The following is a 22,743-nucleotide window of genomic DNA, read 5'->3' on the forward strand; positions in this document are numbered from 1 at the left end:
CTACCTGACTTTATCTGCGGTTTTTCTCCCTTTCTTTTACTGCCATGCATCACACCCTCTGCTTGCCGCTCCAACTAATCCATGTGATCTGATTGGATTCACAACCAAACACTTACTGCAGACATAATCATCAGTAACATAAAAATTCTCTGTCATCTCTCATATCTGACAGGAATAGTGCACTACTCTCTTAAAGGCCACCTTTGCACCTTAACAATCTTAAAAATAGTACAGTCTTACTGCTCTAAAAAACATTTATCCAGGCTAACTTACAACCTGTGCTTTATATCTGAACCATGCTAAATTTCCCATTGTTAAAATATCACACAATACCAGGTAATAGTCCAACAGATTTAATTGAAAGAACTCGTTTTCATCAAGTAGTGTTAGGTGCATTAGTCAGGGTAAATACAGGGGAATGGGTCTGGATGGGTTACTCTTCGGAGGGTCAGTTGTGGACTTGTTGGACCGAAGGGCCTGTTTCCATCCTGTAGGGAATGTCATCCAAACAGGGTCTTGTATTCCACAACCACCTGATAAAGGAGCAGCGCTCCGAAAAAGCTTGGTGCTTCCAAATGAAGCTGTTGGACTATAATGTGGTGTTGTGTGATTTTTAACTTGGTCCACCCCAGTCCCAACACGGACTCGTCCGCATCGCTGACCAGTGAGGGTGCGCTTGTCATCCTCCAATCACTGGCCGTCTCGTTGAAGAAAGGGGCGGTGTTAGTGCGGGATTGGCCAATGGGGCGGCGGGAGATCCCGGAAGCGGTTGGAGAGGCGGAAGTTCGGGACTCAGCGGTGTCAAGAGCTGGCTGCAGACTGAGCCGAAGCACTGGCACCGGGTAACCTCGGCCGGAATTATGATCCACAGCCTGTTCCTCATAAACTCCTCCGGGGACATCTTCCTGGAGAAGCACTGGAAGAGCGTGGTGAGCCGGTCGGTTTGCGATTACTTCTTCGAGGCGCAAGAGAAGGCGAGCGAGTCGGAGAATGTGCCCCCCGTCATCCCGACTCCGCATCACTTCTTAATCAGCGTCTACCGGGATCGCATCTTCTTCGTGGCTGTGATCCAGAGTGAGGTGCCGCCGCTGTTTGTCATCGAGTTTCTCCATCGGGTGGTTGACACCTTTCAGGTCAGCGGGAAGTTATTCAACCATCTCCTGCTTTCGGGGGAACACGGGCGGCATGCATAGGTTAAATAGACAAGGTCTTTTCCTTGGGGTGGGTGGGTCCAGAGTTAGAGGGGAGAGGTTGAGGGTGAGAGGGGAAAGATATGAAAGAGACCTAAGGGACAACCTTTTCACACAGAGGGTGGTACGTGTATGGAATGAGCTGCCAGAGGAAGTGGTGGAGGCTGGTACAATTGCAACATTTAAAAGGCATTTAGATGAGTATCTGAATGGGAAGGGTTTGGAGGGATATGGGTCTGGTGCTGGCAGTTGGGATTAGATTGGGTTGGGATATCTGGTCGGCATGGACGGATCTGTTTCCATGCTGTACATCTGTGACTCTATGATCCTAACAACTGAGAGGTATTCAACCAAAGATCACGAGTGCATATTAAATGTGAGGCAAATCATTCACCATAAAAATCAATTTCTAGTGAGATTCTAAACAAGCTGGCATTTCATTGTAACAATCACAAAACAGCTACGTGGTGCTCCTGAGCTCCTCACCTTGACCTTTCTGACTTGAGTATTGTTGGCCAAAGCTGACCAAAATCCTGCATGCAGCAACGTGAAGTTCTGGTTCATTGGTTCATTCTTAAGACTCTTAACATGGACCTGTTCACGAGTTTCTTCAACCCCTAGGGATGAGAGATATCAGACGAAGTCCATCGTACAATTAGCTTGCATTGTGATATTAACCATAAGCTCCCAAAATAAAGTCTATTTATTCCCTTCTTCATACAATTATGAAAGGCAGTGGCTTTTTTTTGTGTTCCTGTGAATCTTATGAACATGTGCAGAAGCTGCAACTTCTGATTTAGATAGGTGACCTGTCCCTGAGAAAATATCCGATTCAAGTTATGTCGAAATGATTGTTTGCTTGGAGCATTTTGATTACTATTGCAGCTCTTGCAATCTGCTGAAGAACAACACTTAAGATTTTATTGGACCAATTTTACTGTTGAATTTGTCTGAGTTATTCAGTGAATAAGTGCTAGGAAAAATAATTTATCTGAGGTTCCTATTCAAGATTATTTCTCACATTTATGGCTATAAATCTTCACATTGACTTTTCTATGAGAGGTACAATTGGACGACACTCTTGAATCAGGTGTGATATAGAAGTCTGACCCAGAAGGTTAGCTCTGCAAACAAGTGTAACAGAGCAAAATTAGTGGATAATACAATAAAGAACACTACAGCACAGGAACAGGCCCTCTGGATCCAGGTCCGTGCTGCCTTATTTTGCCCTTTCATACTAAAACTATTTTCTCTTACAGGGTCCAAATCCGTCCCTATTCACGTATTAGTCCAGGTGCTTTTAGAATATTGCTGTTGTATCTGCTTCCACCACCAACTCTGGTGTGTTCCAGGCACTCCCCACCCTTTTTGTGGAAAATGTGGTTCTCACATCTCTTTTTAAACTTCCCCTTCAATTAAGTAGATAAGCAGACTGCGTTGAGGATAGAAAATTACAGCTGGATATTCATAGGTGAGGAGAATGGGCCAGCATCTGACAGATGGAGTTTGATGTGAATAAGGGTGAGGTTGTCAGAGTCATTGAGTCATATAGCACAGAAACAAGCCCTTCAGTTCAACGCATCTGTGTTGACCAGGTTTCCCACACTAAACTCAATCCACTGTCTGTTTGTCTAATTTCTCTCTAAACCTTCCCTATCTGCCCAAATGCCTTTTACAGGTTGTAACTGTACCTGCATCTAGCACTTCCTCTGGCAATTCATTCCACATACAACCCACTCTGTGTGAAAATGTCCGTATTGGTCAAAAATACGAGGGCAAATTGTGATTTAAATGGGAAGCAGATTCCAAATGCATTGGTGCAGTTAGACCTGGGCAGATTTGTGCATGAATCACAAAGTGGCAATGCGGTTAGAACATAGAATAAGAAAGACAAATGAACTCCTTGGCATTTATTGCAATAGGACTAGATTATAAAAGTAAAGTAGTGTTGTTACAATTATGTAAGCTGTTGGTGAGATCACATCTGGAGTTTTGTGTCCATTTTGAAAGGATGTGGTTGCACGCGGGATAGTTCAGAGGAGGTTCGTCTGATTGATTCCAGGGGTGAAAGGGCTATTGTTGGAGGTGCAGTTTGGCTTGAGCTTCTACTCATTGGAGTTCAGAAAGAATGAGAAGGGATCTGATCGAGGTATGTAAAATGCTAAAACAGTTTGATAAAGTGGACATTTGAACAGATGTTTCCCCCTTGTAGGACAGTCTCAAACAACAGGTCATAGATATATAGAGTGAGATGAGGTAGGTTCAAAACTCGGATGAGGCCAAAGTACTTGTCAAGACAATTGTCAACTGAAGAGATTGTACATTTCCTGATTATACACTTCTTTTCTTTAGAATCTCTTCAGTAAAAAAAATCTTCTGGTTTTGAGACTGTGTATTGGGTATGAGCAGGTCGGAAAGAGTTTTGTGAAATGTCGTTCAGCTGAGCATGACTCGGATCAGATAAGAACATACCGTTAACAGTGGGGTGCTGGAGGCAAGGATAATGGGTTAACAATGTGGAAAAGCAGTCATTATGTAGTGCCATTTAACAATATTGGAAGCATGCAGTATGTAAGGTCAGTTTAACAAGGGGAAAGGTGTATCATTATGTGAAGCCAGTTAACAAGGTTGAGAACAACGATTATATTACAGCAGAAGGCTTAATCTCTACTATAAACATTTGCTGATTGTAACAGTCACCCAATTAATATGTATGTTGCCTTATCTGGATGCTGTTTCTTTGTCTTTCCTTTGTTTTTCTGCACTACACTGGCTGTGGCCAGCCAGCCCAGAGTCAGTCCTCAACAAAGGAGATTCTCATCTCCTGGTTATTTTTTTTCTGAGGAGATTCAAAATCTCCTGTTTATATTTCTTCCTCTCCTGGGTTATATATCTTTTCTTTAACAAACACAAACAAACAATACAGAAACCCCCCAAAAAACAAATATCTTCCCTAATCAAAGGTGGGGAGGGGGGTGCAAAAAGACAAAGAAACTCTTCCCCCTCTTCAACAGCAGGAACACACTGACTGTAGCACCAGCCAGCACAGAGTCAGCGCCCTAAACTGAGGAGAGTCTAAATCTCCTGGTTATTTTATTATTTGTTTGGTTTTTGTTCCCTTTTTTTAAAATCTCCTTATTTTCTACCCCCCCCCCCCCCATTGCGTATGTGCAGGTGTCTCCTGGTCATACTGGTCAGCCAAGGATTTCCTGATTGGTCTAGGTTAACAGCCCCAATCAAACACTTTGCCGTTGATGAGGTCAGCTTGATTCCAATCCCGACAATTGGCAAAAGAGAACACTGCAAACAGAAGTTGACAGAATGCTACAGTTACTGCAAGTTCCTGGTTTTTCTTATATCAGAAGAGGCAAAAGAAAAATCTGTAGAAGCACATTATAGTCTCAAATGCCTCCTGAATGATTAAGGAGTAGAGTACAAAACCATCTGTCTTGTTAAGTTCAAGACAATGGCTGATTCTATTTCACTGTTGATCTCACAGCCATGGCACAAATAGGAATCTTAACATCTTTAATTATTGTCAAGTGCATGACCCAGTCTGTGACACACAGGCCTGAGTTGCTTCAGTGGGTTAACATAAGAGTCATTGTGTCCTGCTGTGGTCTGGTTCATCATGTGTTGACTTCCGCAAACACATACACGATCATGTGCTACAATTCGTGCTTCCAGATGAAGTAGGGAAGCTAAATTTAGGAGTTGATTTCTCTCCTTCTTTCTCATTAACTCGCATTTTAAAATAACTGTGTGAAGTATTTCACTGCACTGAAACTTTCTTAACACAGCAAATCCACAACATTGCTTGCTTATGTTCAGTGAAAGACTACTTTGTGAAAACCAAAACAGACAAAATATGATCAGTCAAGCAAGAGTCCAGTCAAAAATCTGACTTGTCCAGTAATTATAGCATACGTCAGCTGCGATAATAACAGTACTTTACTGAAGAAACTCTGTTGTTAATGAGCCGCAAATAGAATTTACGTGGAAAATACCTTTTGCAGTTTGATGGACAAGTTGAAAAACAAAGTGATGCATTGAGTGGAATGGAACAATGTTAATGGCTGGTATTGGTTTTGTACTGCTACCAGAGTTCGAAAGAAGCCAGTTGTCAGAGTGCTCCAGCTCAACTGTGGCCATGTTCATGGAGCTCCTGTTGGAATTTCATCGACTTGAGGTAGAGTCAATTATTTGAGTCTGCATTTTCACAGCTTGTTTTGCAACCACTGTTTATGCACATGTCCATTCACCAATTCTATTTGGGGAAGAGACTGTCATCTTGCCCCATTCCTGCCCCAAGATAATAGTAAGTTATTTATCCCACCTGTTGCTGTTCCCGAGTAAATCTCAAACTCCAAATTTGAGGAATGAGATAGTGATAGTTCATCTTCAAGAGATATTGAGATGGTCCTTGTCTGCTATCTACAACGACAACTCAGCTCAGTCACATTCCTGCCTTTTCCACATAGCCAGAAAAATTGTTTCTACTCTGGTGACTCACTGCCCTTTTCACAGCCACAATTGAATATACCTCTACATGTGCTTAGGCAGTGCATTTCAAGTACTAATCAGTCACTTTCTTTTTTTTAATAGGTAAGTGAAATATTTTTTCTCAGCTTGCTGTTGGTACTTTGTCAGTTAGATTGATATTTCTGTCACCAGGCAATTGACCCTTCCACTAAAAGGACCAGTTCTTCTTAGGTGGCTTCCTGTAGACCCTGCCATGATTTTGAACATCTTTCAAAATTTCCAAAGATGGTAACCTCAGCTTCTCCAGTCTACCCACAAAATTCCTAATCCCTGGATCCTCTACCTCACATCTTTTCTGCATTCTTTCTAGAATGCAGTGCTTAGAATTGGACACAATCCTTCCATTGAGGCCAAATCAGTGTTGCATCAAGGTTCATCCTGACTCCTGTAGTCTGCTTCTGTACTTGGGGAAACTCAGAATCCCACCTTTCGAAATCACTTTTTCTATCTTTTCTGCCACCTTCACCAGTTCTGTGCACCCATCACACTTGGCTTCTCTGTTCCTGAACTCTCCTCAGAATTGCAATTTTTTTCATAACTGCTCTCTTTGTTCTTCTGAATATATCATGCAATTGAAATTGCATGAAGATTATAAAAGAGGGATTCCTTATTCCATTGGCAATTGATCTTTATGAACTTTGATGGATTTGGGTAACTAACAGGAATAAAATGTTGACTATACACATTAGCCTGATGCTGCAGATTTATGAGAATACTGTTGGAGAGCTTCACGCCTGACTTCTAACCGGTCAGTTAACAAGTTCAGACACACTCTCACTCCCTTTCTCACACATTACCTGACACGCGCACGCGCGCGCACATACACTACCTAACACGAGCACGCGTGTATAAATCTATGGGGTGAATTTGCATTTGCAGATACATTCTATTTTGTTCAAAGGCTTTTTATCAATTCCCACTTTGGAAATAAAGTCAGTCTGACTCCAGGCTGAGACACAAACAGACTCAAAACAAGACCTCACACCTAAAATGCATTGTTTGTCCTGAGATGTCACATTTATTCTGATAAAACCTGACGTTATCTTGGGGCAGTAAATTGAAAGAAGTTCTGGGATTTACGTACTAATCCATCGAAACCTGCACCTCTGTTCTAACTGATAGATGGCCATATAGGTTTGTTCAATACATCTGCATCCGTTGTATGATCCTTTGATCTTTTACTATAACTTCTGCGTCTGATGTATTCTCACTCACTAGCCATCTGAGGAAGGAGGGGGACTTTGAAAGGTTGTGGTTTCAAATGATCCTGTTGGACTATAAGGTGGTTTTGTGTGATTTTTGACTGTGTCCACTGCAGTCCAACAGTGGCACTCCCAACTCCTCTGTTTTCAGGACGCCTCCCAGATATAATAAACCATCAGCCTAACATTCTATTCCAACTCCCAGCTTCTTTCCACCTCCCCACTCCCCTCTTTTCTCTAATTTTGCTCTCTCTCATTTCTTTGTATACTTCTTCTCTCTTTCTTTTGTTCTTCCTTTTGGATGTAGGTTTGCTCGCTGAGCTGGAAGGTTTATTTCTAGACGTTTCATCACCCTACTAGGTAACATCTTCAGTGGGCCTCCAGGCGAAGCACTGTACATGATTCCTGTTTTCTGTTTATAAGTTTGTGTTTCTTTGGGTTGGTGATATCATTTCCGGTGGTGACATTATTTCCTGTTCTTTTTCTCAGGGGGTGGTAGATAGGATCGAACTTGCTGTGTTTGGTGCTAGAGTTCCGGTTACAATGCCATGCTTCTAGGAATTCCCGTGCGTGTCTCTATTTAACTTGTCCGAGGATAGATGTGTTGTCCCAGTCGAAGTGGTATCCTTCCTTATCTGTATGTAAGAATACTAGTGAGAGAGGGTCATGTTGTTTTTGTGGCAAGTTGGTGTTCATGTATCCTGGTGGCTAGTTTTCTGCCTGTTTGTCCAATGTAGTGTTTTGTTACAGTCCTTGCACAGTATTTTGTAAATGACAACAGTTTTGCTTGTTGTCTTAAGGGTCTTTCAAGTTCATTAGCTGGTGTTTTAGTGTGTTGGTGGGTTTGTGGGCTACCATGATGCCAAGAAGTCTGAGTAGTCTGGCAGTCATTTCTGAAATGTCTTTGTAGGGGAGAGTGGCTAGGGTTTCTGGACAAGTTTTTTGTCTACTTGTTGGGGTTTGTTGCTGTGAAATTGGCGGACTGTGTTGTTCGGAATCCATTCTTTTTGAATACACAGTATGGGTGATTTTCCTCTGCTCTCTGTAGTTCCTGTGCTGGAGTGTGTGTTGGCTCGTTGAAGTGATGTTCTGATGCAGCTTCGTTTGTGGTTGTTGGGGATGATAGCATCTGTAGTTCAATATTTGGTCCGGATGTGTTGTTTTCCTAAAGATGCTGGTTTAAAGTTGCCCATTGGCTGTTCGCTCTACTGTGATATTTGGGAATGGCAGTTAGTTGTCTTCTTCCTCTTTAGTGAATTTTATGCCAGTAAGGGTATTATTAATGGTCTTGAACGTTTCCTCTAATTTGTTTTGTGATGACAAAGGTGTCATCCACAGAGCTTGAGGTGGATGGGTGGCAGAGCGGTTCGTTTGAGTCTCTGCATTACTGCTTCTGCTAAGAATCCTGATATTGGAGATCCTATGGGTATTCTGTTGGTTTGTCTGTAGGTTTGTTGTTCAAGGTGAAGTATCTGGTAAGGCATAGGTCCACTAGCTTGACATTACTGTCCTTGCTGATGAAGTTAGTGTTGGTGTCTGTGTCTTTGGGTCTTCTAATGGTGTAGTCAGTATTTTCTTGTCCAGGTTAATGTTGATTGATGGAAACAGGGCTGTTACATCAAAGGAGACCCTTATTCCATCCTCTTCTATCTTAGTGTCTTTGGTATTCAGGAATTCTTGGGTGGAGTGGCGTGAGTCTTCTCCTAAGTGTTTTAGTCTTTGGTGTAGCTCTTCGGCTAATCTGGGGGTTCCAGGTAGTGCGACTATGGGTCTAAGGGGGGCTCCTGGTTTGTGAATTTTGAGTAGTCAGTAGAAGCGTGGTGTGTTGGCTTCATCTGGTTTCATTTTTTTGGAAGTTGGTCTTCTTTATTTCTCCAGGATTCTGAAGTTTTTTTGAGTAAGGCTGTGATTTGCTTCTCAAGTTGTGGGGTTGGGCTATCGCCACTTGTTGGTAAGTGTTGGTATCTGTTAGTAGTGTGTTTGCTTTTTTAACATAGTCTCTTCAATTTGACTGACTGTGTCAGGTGTCCTTTGTCTGCAGGTAGGATAACAATGTTTTTATCTTTGTTTGTTTCTTAGTCTTCTCTCTCATTCTTCTCTTTTCTCCCTCACTCATCTTTCTCCTTCTCTCCTTCTTTCCTCCGTCTTCTTTCTCCCCTCCCCCTCCCTCCACTCTTCTTTCTCCCTCCACCTCCCTTCCCTCTGAGGCTTCTTAGAATTTATCAGTTTCATCTCTGTTGAAATACCCTTTCCTGAGTCTCAAGCCATCTGAGACTTCCTGCTTGTAAATCCTGGCTTTCTGCTCCATTTGTTTTTTCTCTTGTCCATTCGACCCCTGCAAGAAGGGGCCCAAAGGGCACTTTCCCTGTCCATTACCAATTCAGTTGGAGGCCTTACTACACTTTTCACACTTCTCAATAGTAAATTGCACCTTCCACATGTCTACTTCTATGCATTACCCTATCCAGGTTCTCTTCAAGAGTATCATTGTTCACCTTCTACATTTTTTGGCTTCTTCACATTCTGAAATTGTGCTCTTATAATTGAGCTGAGATCATTAGTGGGCGACACAGTGGCACAGTGGTTAGCACTGCTGCCTCACAGCGCCTGAGACCCGGGTTCAATTCCTGACTCAGGCGACAGACTGTGTGGAGTTTGCACGTTCTCCCCGTGTCTGCGTGGGTTTCCTCTGGGTGCTCCGGTTTCCTCCCACAGTCCAAAGATGTGCGGGTCAGGTGAATTGGCTATGCTAAATTGCCCGTAGTGTTAGGTAAGGGGTAAATGTAGGGGTATGGATGGGTGGTGGGTCGGTGTGGACTTGTTGGGCCGAAGGGCCTGTTTCCACACTCTAAGTAATCTAATCTAAAAATTATTTTTAGTCAAAATAAAGAGTCGGCCACAAACAAATCCCTGGAAAACCTCACTTCATACCATCCTGAAAAATACAGCTCTCCCATCTCCCCTGCCCTTTCCCTGTAGCCTTGCAATTTGTTCATTCCAATATACAGCCTACCAGTTCTACTGTGATGTATCCTACCAACTTAACTAAGACAGAATGAAACCTGATCTGGACAGTGAACGTGATCCTCCATCATTTAAATATTCATGTTAACAGACGCTGCATAGCTCATGTTGTAGGTGACCCTTGCAACAGTTTGTGTTGCTTTGCAAGAAATAATTATTATTCTGTCCAATTGTAGTTGGCTGTAATCAGTTGATTTGACCATGAAATGCTTCTTTTTCTTAAGAGTAGATCGTTATGAATGGATCGAGATTTGCAATGGTTGATTCCTGTTCAGAATGAATGACTGACTGATTTTGTGTAATGTCTGTTGTCTGTTTTTGTCAGGACCTCGCCAACGACTGAACCATATTATTTGACAAGATTATCCAGCTCAGCAGCTGGATTGTTCATAAATCAATATGATGAGGCACAGAATTAACTGTGTAGTTTTCTGCACTTGTGGTGAACGGTGATTATGCAGAGACAGTGTACAGTTCCCAAGATAACTATTGAGCACTCCTTGTCACAAATGGACAAGAGAAAGGATCATTGATAGACAGAGCACATGAAATCAAATTCTTAAGAAAGCACAGCAGAATCTTTGTCAGATCCCATGATCACCTGTCCAGTCATGTGATAGGTCTGATACTGCCCTCAGGGAGCAAATTGCATAACTGTAGGCTTATGCTTGTTGGTTAACCCTACTTGTGTCATATGCTCCTTCAAAATGATCAAAGGTAAGAAAATGTGACCCTGATACTGTGGGTGCCAGCCACCTTAAGGGATAGAAACAGAGTGCATGCAAGCCCAGTAGTTTCAAAACACTTTGGAACTGAAAATATGGTCCTGGTGTTCTGCCCTTATAGACTAATGAACTTGCCTATTGATATCTTAAAAAAGAATAGATTACTCTAGTAAGAGTGTCCGAAATGTTAAACATATCGAATTAGTTGCGGGCAGCAAGAAGATTCTTTGAGCACCTTTTGGACTGTCTTATACTCCAGACCACATGAAAAGTCTCCCAAGAATTGCAGAAAATTAAGGGGCAAACATGACAGAGGAACTTAAAATAGTTACCATCAATAGAGAAAAAGTACTGGAAGACCAGTCCCTTGGATCTGATGACTTACATCCTTGCACTTTTATTAAAAAAAGGAGGGTGTACAGACTGTGGACGGCTTGGTTGTCACCTTCTAAAGTTTTTAAAATTGTGTTTAGGTCCTTGGAGACTGAAGAAATGCAAATGCAATGCTTTTGGATTTCCTTAAGATATTTGATCACATTCTTCATGCTGCGCAACAGCGTTCAGTGTTGAGAAAAATATATTACCATGGCATAGGATTGTTTCATTGGCAGAAAACAGTCAGGATAAAAAAGGAATTTCAAGATTTGGTAATCAGAAACAAATGGGATGACCCTGGGGGGTGTGGTGGGGGTGGGGGGCTGAACTATTTCTTATCTTTTATTCATGATTTAAATGAAAAGACTAAGTGTGCTAACAAATTTGCTAACGATACAAAATGGAGCTTTGACTGACTTTTTAGGAGAGACTGGGAATTTTTTCACTGGTTGAGGGGTGGCTTTACGAAGGTTTATAAAACCATGAGGAGCATAGCTAATGTGAATAGCAGGTGCTCTTTCCTGAGGGTGGGTGGTTTCAAAACAAGGGGGCATATTTTTAAGGTAAGAAGAGAAAAACATCAAGAAGACATGAGACTTTTTTTTAATACAGGGAATGGTTCATATCTGGAATGAACTTCGAGAAGAAGTGGTGGATGTGTGTACAATTACAGCATTTAAAAGACATTTGCATGAATACATGAACAAGAAATGTTCAGAGGGATATGCGCTAAGCGCCAGCACGTAGGACTAATTTAGTTTGGGATTATGTTCAGCATGGACTGGTTGGACCGAAGGGTCTGTTTCTGTGCTGTATGAATGTAGTTAAGAATGCAAATTGCATGGTGGATGGATTGTGTCTGCAATTGAATATAAAGAGGTTAAATGACTCATCAAAATTTAGCATATACAGTAAAACATAGGGGAAATGTGAAGCTGTCCACTTTGGAAGGAAGAACAAAAGAAAAAATAATTTGCGGTATGCGGGATCTGAGTATTCTTGTATTTGAATTGAAGTTAGCATAGAGTTCTAGCAAGTAATTAGTTAGGTAAATGTAATGTTGCATCAGCATAAAATTAGAGAAGTCTTGTATCACTGTAGAGGGCCTTGGTAACACTACACCTGCATTAGGTTTTGTAGTCTGTCTCATGACAGTGTGCTAGTCTTGTGACACAGTGAGTTATATCCCTGTTTCCAAGTCAGAGTCTTGCCTCACCTGAGGACTTGGTGGCCACAGAAAGTGGATACATAATGCAGGTAAACTGGTTGAATATTAACTTGGAAATCTTTCAAGCATAAACCAATGGCAGGGCACGAAAGCAGGAGAGACTCTGGGTCAGATGGAAAGAAAATTGAATCCATGATCATTCACGGAAAACCTCAGAACGTAGAAAGCAGGAGTAGTCTATTCAGGCCTTGCTCAACTCTCCTGTGGCTGATCTTCCAACACGGAACCTTGTTCTTGCTTTCCCTCCGTACCCTTTGATTCCTTTAGCCCTAAAAAGTATGTGTCCTTCCACCTTGAAAACATTCAATATTTTGTCCTCACTCACTTCTGCCGGAGAGAGTGCGTGTTTCACAGCGGTTTCAACTTGCTGAGTAAATTGTAAAGGTAGCACCACTGTACATGCATTGGAGGCAGTTTAGACAAGGTTGAGCAGGTTGGTTCTTGGGATAGGTTTAGAATTTCAGAGTTTAGAAGAATGCAGCTGATATTTTTGGCATGAAGTTCTAAGGGGACTTGACAGTGTAGGTGTTGGGAAGGTGTCTCCTTATGGCAGAGGGTGACCATTTCAATATGAGGGTTCCCCCCATTTAAGCAGATGAGGATTTTTGTTTCCTCTGGGTTGTTAATCTTTGGAATTCTCTGTCTTGAACATTAAGCGGGAGGGGATTTGAGGAAAGATTTTTTTTTGCTAAGAGGTTGGTGAGGGTTTGGAGTACCCTTCTTTTTGGAAAGATTGTCAAAACAGATAACCTCTCTACCTTGTAGAAATAATGTCGATGAGCACTTCAAGTGTCATAACATCCAAAGCTGTGGACCTCGTCCATGGAAGTGGGACTAATGCAGGTGGTTGGTTATTTTTCGCAGGATTGACTCGTTGGGCCTAAGGGTCTCTTCTGTACTGATTGATTCTATGGTTCCTGGCTGTTAGCTTGTCGACTTATGGCATGGTTAGGCATTGTTTGATTAACTGTTGTGAAAATGGCATACAGATCAGGATGCAAAATTATCACTTGGAATACTACCTTGCTCATTCCACACAGATGGTCCTTCCTTAATGTTTGAGAGAGGCCATACAATATAAATGAAATATGGGATCTTAACAAATATGTTGAGACCCATGAAAATGGACCTATTATAAATTCTCAGAATTCTAGGGTCTTGGCTGCATTGAAGACAGCAAATCACCAAAATATATAGAATAGGCCTTAGGCGATCATATCCCACAATTCAGAAAGCCAAGTTTCACAAGGTGTATTAATCTGAGAATGCTGGAGCATTTTTTTATTGGCGATTTAAATGTATTATATTCAATGGTCGATGAATGGTGTCCACAGCATTATTAAAACCCAATATTTGAAAAAAAAAATAAGATTGAAGATGAGGTAATCAAATTCTGTTGAACAGCTATTAAGTTATCTACAATCTTTAGTTTAAAATTATTAAAACTCAGTCCATTTTCATTAATTTCCCTGCCTTTGATTAAATCAGAGCTAAAAGTAATTTGTAATGAATTGTTGGAATATTTTACCAAATCTCACATGTCTTAACTATTGCCAATATTGATGATGTTTGTTGATCTGCTTTCTATCTAGGATTATTTTGGAACCTGTTCAGAGGTGGCAATCAAAGACAATGTTGTGGTTGTATATGAGGTGTTGGAAGAGATGTTGGACAATGGCTTCCCATTGGCAACTGAGTCTAATATTTTAAAGGAGCTGATCAGACCCCCTACCATTCTCCGTACTGTTGTGAATACCATTACTGGTATGTATTGTGGCACATAGCAAGAGAAACTACAAAAATAATAGGAATGTATCATGTTTATGAGAGAGTCTTTATGTACCCTAGGCATAACTTACAACTGAGGAGAAACCAGCCATCTAATTTTTACTCCTTTAAAGCTGATAAGTCCAATTTCTCTCAAATATCAGTCATAGAGATCTACAGTACAGAAAGACGCCATTCAGCCCATCATGTCTGCACTAGCATAAAACAAGAACCTATTCTAACATTTTCCAACATTTGGGCCAAAGCCTTCGATGTCTTGACATCACAGGTGCTCATCTCAATCTTTCTGAAATGTTGTGAGGGCTTATGCTCCTACCATCCCGACAGGCAGTGAATTCCAAATTCCCAACATCCTCTGGGTGAAAAAACCTTTTCGCCATCCCCTATCAACCTTCAGGCTATTAATCAATGATCCCTCCATCAAGGAGAAAAGTGTTTTCCTGTCCAGCCTATCCATATCCCTCATAATTTTATATATCAACATTTAAAGGCATCTGGATTGGTACATGAATAGGAAGGGTTTCGAAGGCTATGGGGCAAATGCTGATCAATGAGTCTAGATTAATTTAGGAAATTTGGTCAGCATGAATGATTTGGACCCAAGGGTTTGTTTCCAAGCTGCACAGCTCTTTGACTCAATTGTGTCCCTTCTCAACCCAGTTTGTCTGATCTATCTTCAGAACTAAAACTCACCAGCCCAGGTAACATCCTGGTTAATCTCCTCTGGACTCTCTCCAGTGCTACTCCTCCTACAGTGTGAATTGCAGAACTGCATTCACTGCTCCAGCCATGGTCTAACAAATGTTTTACGCGGTTTTAATATAAACCCCCTGCTCGTAATCTCTAAATCTTGGCCAATAAAAGAAAGTATATCATATGCTTTTGTAGCCACTTCATCAACCTGTCCTGATCCCTTAAGGGACTGGTGCACTTGCATGCCAAGGTCCTTCTGATCCTTAGTGCTTCCCAGGGTCCAGTCATTTATCATGTATTCCCTTGTCTTGGTTGTCCTGCATCACCTCACATTTATCCAGATTGAATTCTGTTTGTTTCCAATCAGCACATTGAACAGCCTGACTCTAGTCTCTTGTCATCTGAGGCTATCCTGCTCACTATTTGCTTCCCAACAATTTTTATATCATCTGCCAACTCACTGACCAACCTTCCAACATTGATTTATTTAAAACTCAAATAAGCAAGTGCCCCAACACTGAACCCTGCTGGACATGACTTCCAATTACTAAAACACCCCCCCTCTATCATCACCATGAGCTTCCTGCCACAAATTAGATTGTTGATCCAATAAGCCAGATTTCCTTGGATCCCATAGACTCTTGCTATAAGTTTCTAATGCAGGACCTGATTAAAAACCTTGCTGAATTCCAAATTGATGACATCAAAAGCATCGCTCTCATCCCTGGTCACCTCTTCAAAAAATTCAATCAAAAAATCCAATCACTTGTATCGTCAGAATGTCATACAGCATGGAAACAGGCCCTTCGGCCCAACACGTTCATGCTGACCAGGTTTCCTTGTCCTGATTGCCTGCAGGCATGAAATGTAAATTGAATATTGAAGACCTACTTAATATGTTATACTGCTTCAGTATCGGTGCAGTGAGGCATCTTCCCTTTTATGTATAGTAGCAGTGAAATACAGAGGCATCATGGCTTATTCTTGATACTTCCACAATACTTCATTTGCCCATTTGCATGATTAAGCTGCACTACTTATTTGGCAAAAAATTTTAAAATATTGCTGCTTCTAATTGCGTAACCAATAATATTTTACATTCGCAACAGGTATCGTTGGTGCTGTTTCATGATACCCTGTAGAGCAGATGCTTTATGCTGGATTGCCAGTATTGCAGTGGTCTGCCGAGGTGCAGTTCAATCCATGTGTTATGTCTTGGCAGCAGGAAATTAACTGCTTGAAGGCAAAATATTGCATTCACAGAAAGATGTAGGTTTGTAAGGAGTACTCATGAAGTATTTTGAAACAATTCCTGAGTAAAATGTTCATGGCTGGCAGCTTTTGATCATGTAAAAATATTAAAACATGCATTGAATTTTAGGATTTGCTGAATCTTCTTTGAATGTAATTTTCTCTGGCAGTTTTTGTTGAGATACTCTTTGAATCACAACATTCAATTCAAAATGTTTAACTGAATATTTTATTGAACAGTAGCTTTTTTAGTTTTTAATTTGTCTTGACTAATGAATTTTCCTGAGAGATGTAGCTTTTTCATTTTGTACTTGCATTCTTCATGTTTTGTGTTATTTGTAGGTAGTACCAATGTTGGGGACCATCTCCCCACAGGACAGCTGTCTGTGGTGCCCTGGCGCCGTACAGGAGTGAGATATGCTAACAATGAAGCCTACTTTGATGTGGTGGAAGAGATTGATGCTATCATTGACAAATCAGGTACACGTGACGTTGTAGCATTCTTTGTTATTGATGAACATTGTTACGATACGGAACAGCTGAACCAAACCAAACTCTCTATATCTGTCTTCATACTACATAAAACTAAACCATCAAAGATTCCCAACTGGCAATCCGATGGTTGCAAGCCAGACTTTGCGATAATCAAGTCCAGATTTTGAATAAGTAAATTTCAAACTCCCAGTTTTGGATCTTAAACAAAAGACTTTACTAAAATTATTGTTCCTTTAATAAATAGTTGAGAGCAAACTTTAAAAAAAAACATTAAGCTGATTATTGTCTGTACTTAAAACATGTGTTTTCGGTCCCCACAAAGGACAGGCAAACACAGTTCAGGGATAGATAAAATAAAACCACAAACTAACTATGTAAATGACTTTCATGCTGCATTGGTCACAGGCATAAATGTGGACTCCTTGACTACTTTTCCTAACATGTCGTCCATTCACTCTTGCAAAGGCAACAATGCGTAACTCATCTCTCCACTCTTTTTGGGTTTGTGGAAGCTAGTGGAGAGGTGTCAAAACTTCATGCTATCCCAGAAGCAGCTAAAAATCATCTCTGAGAAAGCATAGTTTAAAACAAACCTTTAATTCTGGTTCCACCCTGATGGACTCTTCCCGGGGCCTTAATTACCATTCAACAGCTGCTGTCTGCTTGAACACAGGATCCCTTCAGGACTTGCTGGAACCGATTCCCAGGGACTGATCTTGTTAACCGCCAGCTTCTGCAATCAGATTAATCTTCCCAGGGTCCCTACATGCATTGGAATCCCTTTAACTAAGAATCAGATTGCAGTTAGCTACCAGGCCTGGCCTCCTGAAAAAGCTGTCTGAAAGTGATTCATTTCTGGCTTGCACTTCAAAATTGATACAAGAATAATAACAAAAATAATGAAAAATCAGCGAGGGTTCTCGCTGATGTTGTTGTCTGAGTGGTTTTTATTAATGCTGATGTTACACTTGCTGTAGGTTCAACAGTATTTGCTGAAATACAGGGTGTCATTGATGCTTGTGTGAAACTGACTGGAATGCCGGATCTCACCCTCTCCTTCACGGTAAGGTTTGCTGCGTAGTGCTTAAGCAATTTCAAATATCACTGAGAAAACATTTTCTACAAAATGGTTATACGAGGCCATTTTTTTTTAGCTTGTGGGTGAATTGGTCAGCTGAAAGCCAACATCTAAGATGATGGGGACTTCTGGAGGTGGCTAGGATTGGTGATCCTGTCAGCACTTTTGACTGAAGATGGTTGTTAAGACTTTCTTCAGACTTCTTCATTGACTCGTTTTGACTCTGCCATCATTTAGGATGTGATGTTCATAGAGCCGTTTAGTTGGCTGTCACCATTCATGACAGGAAGTGACAGACCAAAGAGCTTTCCTCTGTTAGCATGCATGGAGTACAATAGTGTTGCTTCATTGGCTTGTCCCTCATTTCAGGTACCCCTTATGCTAACATGCTCTTCCACATTTTTTCATGAAACCAGGGTTGGTCACTTGACTCGGTGACCATGATGGAATGAGGGATAGGCGAACGATGTTACAAATCTTCTGGAACACCGAGTTGCTGAAATGGTCTTTATCGCCTCATGGATGCCCAGTTTTTGAGGTGCTAGATCCGGGTTCTTCAACAATCCCATTTAGAATAGTGTTCATACCATGCAAAACAATCAAGAACTTTACACAGTTTGTGTGAATTGTTTTTACAGTTTGTGGTGGTCACTACTCTTGATATTATCACAGAACTGTGAAAGGCAGATTGGCAAAGTTGAGGCCAGGTAGATTTTTCTGCTGTTGGTTCTTTAGTCATCTACTACAAGCCTATACTGGATTCTGCCAGCCCACTCAGTAGCAGTCCTACTGAGCTGCTATTGCGGATTGACATTGAAGAGCCTACCTAAAATAAAATTCTGTGTGTGGTATAGACAATGTTCCTTTAATCATTCAGGGAATGTGGCCAGGTCACTATTTGTTGCACATCCATAATTGACCTTTCAAAGGTGATGGGGTGTTGTCATTTTGAACTATTGTGGTTCATTTGGTGTAAATACTCACATAATAGGGAGGGAGTCCCAGGATTTAAACCAATGACAGTGATGGAATACAGACGTACTTTGAGGTCTTGGAGAAGGAAATTACAAATAATGGTGTTGCCATAATAGATATGCTGTCGTCACCCTTGTAGATGGTAGTAATTGTGGATTTAGAAGCTGGTGTCTAAGGATCTTGGGAGAATTTCTGCTGTGCATTTTGTACGTACTGCGTGCCGATGGTGGAGGGAGTGGATGTTTGTGGAGGTGATACCAATCAAGTAGCCTGCTTTGGTGTCAAGCTCCTTGAGTGTTGTTGGAGCTGCCTTCATCCGGGCATACGGGGGACGTGACCTCGCACTATTCGACTTGTGCCTTGTTGATGGTGGACAGGCTTTGGGGAGGTGAGTTACTTGCTGTAGGAGTTCTCACCTTTGACCTGCTCCTGTAATCATGTTATTTAAATAGTGAGTTCATTTCAATTTCTGGCCAATGCTCTCCCCCAACCCCTGCCATGTTGGTCATGGATGGCGCTCCCATTAAATATCAAAAGATGATAATCATTGCCTAGCACTTGTGTGGCACAAATGTTTACCGAAACCTGGATAATGTCCAGATTTTTCTGCTGAGTCATCCATGACTTAGGCCAGGAGAAAGCAATCAGCAAGTGGTTCCTTTATATAATGCCATGAATCCAGGTGGGTGCTCATACACAGAGAGGGTTTCTATTGTCTGGAATTCACTATTGAAATGGACGATTGAGGTAAATGATGAAGTGCTTCGAGACTAGTGTGACCATAGAAATGAGTGACTCTGCTTGACTTTCAGTCAAGGTTTGCGCTGTAAACTAAGAGGAAGGATTGTGGAATTAAACTGTTGCTGAGTTTGGGCTCATGACAAATGAGGCGCTGTGCTTCTCACAAATTGGGGCTGATCATTGATGTAATGTTCTTAAAAGATCTGTGAGAAATCATATTATCTCTTGCAATGTTTGCAGAATCCTCGACTCTTGGATGATGTCAGCTTCCATCCTTGTGTACGTTTCAAGCGTTGGGAGTCAGAACGAATTCTTTCCTTCATACCACCTGATGGCAATTTTCGTCTCCTATCTTATCATGTCAGTTCCCAAAAGTAAGTAACACTTCTTTGGGTCAAAGAGTATTTGGAAGAATTATGAATATTTAATTCCCTTTCTAGATTTTTGTTTCATTTAGAGACAATGTCTCAGCTGTGAATAGCCGAACGAGTCTAGTATCCACCTGTAGGTGAACGGATATTCCGACCTTAATTTTCAGATCTCAATTTCCTTTTAATTTTGCACTGAAAGATTTACATGCCAAATGGATGTGTAGTTTGGTAACTAATGCAGTTTTTGTTTTGTTGCTTGGATGTATTTTGCTGTAGCTGTCATTTCAAAGCATGAAAGAGATATCAAAAAGTATGTATTTACAATCTGTCATCTGACTGAGAGTCACCTTTACCTTTGTCAAGTTTCATTGATTTATTTTGTTGTTTTAAGCAGAAGGATTGTCTGAATGAGGACTAGGAGTGGGCCAGTTGGCTACTTGAGCTGCTCCACAGTTTAATCAGACATGGCAGATTTAATTGTGGCCTTGCCTCCATTTTACTGATTGACTCCCTTAGTCATTCAAAAATCTAACTTAGCCGTGAATGTTTGAATATATTCAATGACTCAGTCTCCAGTGTCCTCTATGAAGGAGAATTCCAAAGTTTAATAATGCTTCTACCTCATCCATTAACCTGTCTATACTCCTTTGCAAGCTCTTTGTATCCTCTTACAGTTTGCTTTCCTAATTATCCAAGTATAATTTGCAAATTTTGCTATAATACAGATTTTCTCTACTTCCAATTCATTAATATGGATTATAAATAGTCGTGGCCCTAACATTAATTCCTGATCTTTTGAAGTTAAAACTTGATAGAAGAGTGAACTTGTAATCTCTTTCCCTTTGACTGTGTGCTACCATACTACTATTCCACTTCACATGGCCCCTATGTATCAGTGCATGACAATTCTCTGGTGTATTGGGGATTATGTGGTCATTTGCTGATTCGTTTGTTTTTCTCATCTGACCTTAAATTATTTTTAATGTTGGATTAGAGTCTACAAGTCAAATGTTCATTTTCTTTCAATGTACCAGTAATTTGAATACATTTAGGTCAAAGGATATTGTCACAGAGTCATAGAGATGTACAACACAAAAACACACCCTTCTGTCCAACGTGTCCACGCTGACCTGACAGCCTAACCCAATCTAGTCCCATTTGCCAGGACTTGGCCCATATTCCTCCCAACCCTTCCTATTCATGTACCCATCCAGATACCTTTTAAATGTTGTAATTGTACCAGCTTCCTCCACTTTGGCAGCTCATTCCATACACGTACCACCCTTTGCATGAAACCTTTGCTCCTCAGTCCCCTTTTAAATCTTTCCCCTCTCACCCTAAACCTATACCCTCTAATTCTAGACTCCCCACCCCAGGGAAAAGACTTTGTCTATTTACCCTATACATGATCGTCGATAACGTCACCCCCTCGGTCCAATTATAAAGAGGCCATCAAAACAATATTAAAGAAGGCTTTCTGATTAATATACAAATCAAGTAGACCATACCTTTATCCTTCAGTTGCAAACAAAACTGTAGTGTGATAGGAAAGAAAACAAATGTATCATTTAGCCAAGGAACTACACACTCCACTTTGTACCCATGGCTAACTTCAAATTTCTGGTTGTTAAATTCAAACATGGATCCTGTTTATTCTTGTATTCTGTTTAACTGCAGATCACAACGTATTGACTACTGGATTTATTCAATAAGTGAAAACACATTCCATTTCAGTTCTAGTCTTTGGTATTGCAAATCTAGGGTTGAGAGTGTGGTGCTGGAAAAGCACAGCAGGTCAGGCAGCATCCAAGGAGCAGGAGAATCAATGTTTCAGGCATAAGCCCATCATTACATCTGCCCAAAATGTCGATTCTCCTGCTCCTGGATGCTGCCTGACTTGTGCTTGATCCAGCACCACACTCTCAATTCTGACCTCCAGCATCTGCAGTCCTCTTTTGCTCCCACTGCAAATACCTTGACCCTGGATTTAATCAACATTTTTCCCTACCTGCATGCTGGTTTTCTCTTTTACTATTGTGACTAGAAGGAGTAAGAATTGAAAACTAGCATATAGGTAGTTATTTTATGATGCAATGGTTGTATTCTTGTGCAACCCATGTATTGTAGAAAAATTGCGCTTCAGTAAGAGTTCTTAAAGAGTTGGCGCTGTAATTGCATTGTAGCCAACATGTTGGAAATGTTCATGCTTTAGAAAATGTCCCCAATTTCTCAATCGCATTATAGCGCATTTGTGTTGACGAAACTTGTGTTATAGCAAAATGACCTGTACTCGTCAGTCTTACTCGGTTAATTGAAAATATGTACAAATGATACAAGCACATTTTTTAAGACTGAGGATGTAATTAAAGAGATTAAATAGCAGACCTCTTGTAAATTTTCTTCATCCTTGCACAAGGAGCATTGTTTGATCATCTTAAATGTTTGAAATAGCTAAGTAAAATTATTATTCAAAGATGACATTGATAATACAGGATGAACATCTTTCAACTGCAGATAGTCTTGCAATGGAGCAATACCTGTGTTTGCAGAATTATATTGGCAATTTATATGGTTCAGGAGTGAGACGGCGCTGAATAAAGCTGGCAGGTCGAATTTAGTATTTTAATACTTTTTTGGATATGTTAGCAGAATTGTTGCTACTTCCTGCCATTCATGTAAGTAAGTTAGACTGTCAACATTTTACCATTTTTTGGGTTAATTTTTGGGGTGTTCAACATCCCATGCAGTCTGTACTGACTAAAGAAATGGCAAAGTGTAATTATTGGTTTTGTAGCGCACTATTCCCTCACGCCTATCGACTTTCTTTCATTCCTGCTCATTAGAACAGTCTGATGCCTATGAACACAACCGGAATTGTTGAAAGGAAACCGAACTGCTTGCATATTTGGGAAATGTCCTGCTGATGTTCTAATGTTAAGTAACTACAAAAGTGAAATGTGGAATTAGCACCAACTCCAAAGTTGAGTGGTTAAAGCTAGTAATATTACTTTTGATGCCGAATGTGAATTTTCAGGATAATTACATTGTATCTCCAGGGAAAGGAG

At 40.9% G+C, this 22,743-nt stretch overlaps 1 protein-coding gene across 3 annotated transcripts in view; it reads left to right on the top strand.

Moving 5' to 3' along the window:
- The first annotated feature begins 783 nt into the window (after positions 1-783).
- The window catches only part of LOC132837061 (AP-3 complex subunit mu-2), a 36,248-nt gene continuing 14,288 nt past the window's right edge, over positions 784-22,743 (top strand). Inside the window, exons 1-5 of one of the 3 annotated variants that reach the window (XM_060856741.1) lie at positions 784-1,133; positions 13,879-14,050; positions 16,361-16,498; positions 17,491-17,576; positions 19,548-19,681. In XM_060856741.1, the coding sequence (XP_060712724.1) occupies positions 861-1,133; positions 13,879-14,050; positions 16,361-16,498; positions 17,491-17,576; positions 19,548-19,681 (803 nt within the window). In that variant the 5' untranslated portion in view covers positions 784-860. Of the gene's footprint in view, positions 1,134-3,303; positions 3,340-12,294; positions 12,316-13,878; positions 14,051-16,360; positions 16,499-17,490; positions 17,577-19,547; positions 19,682-22,743 lie in introns of those variants that run through there. The other 2 variants (XM_060856742.1, XM_060856743.1) reach the window with 2 other exon arrangements.

The sequence above is a fragment of the Hemiscyllium ocellatum genome, chromosome 48, assembly GCF_020745735.1.
Source record: "Hemiscyllium ocellatum isolate sHemOce1 chromosome 48, sHemOce1.pat.X.cur, whole genome shotgun sequence".
Taxonomy (NCBI): domain Eukaryota; kingdom Metazoa; phylum Chordata; class Chondrichthyes; order Orectolobiformes; family Hemiscylliidae; genus Hemiscyllium; species Hemiscyllium ocellatum.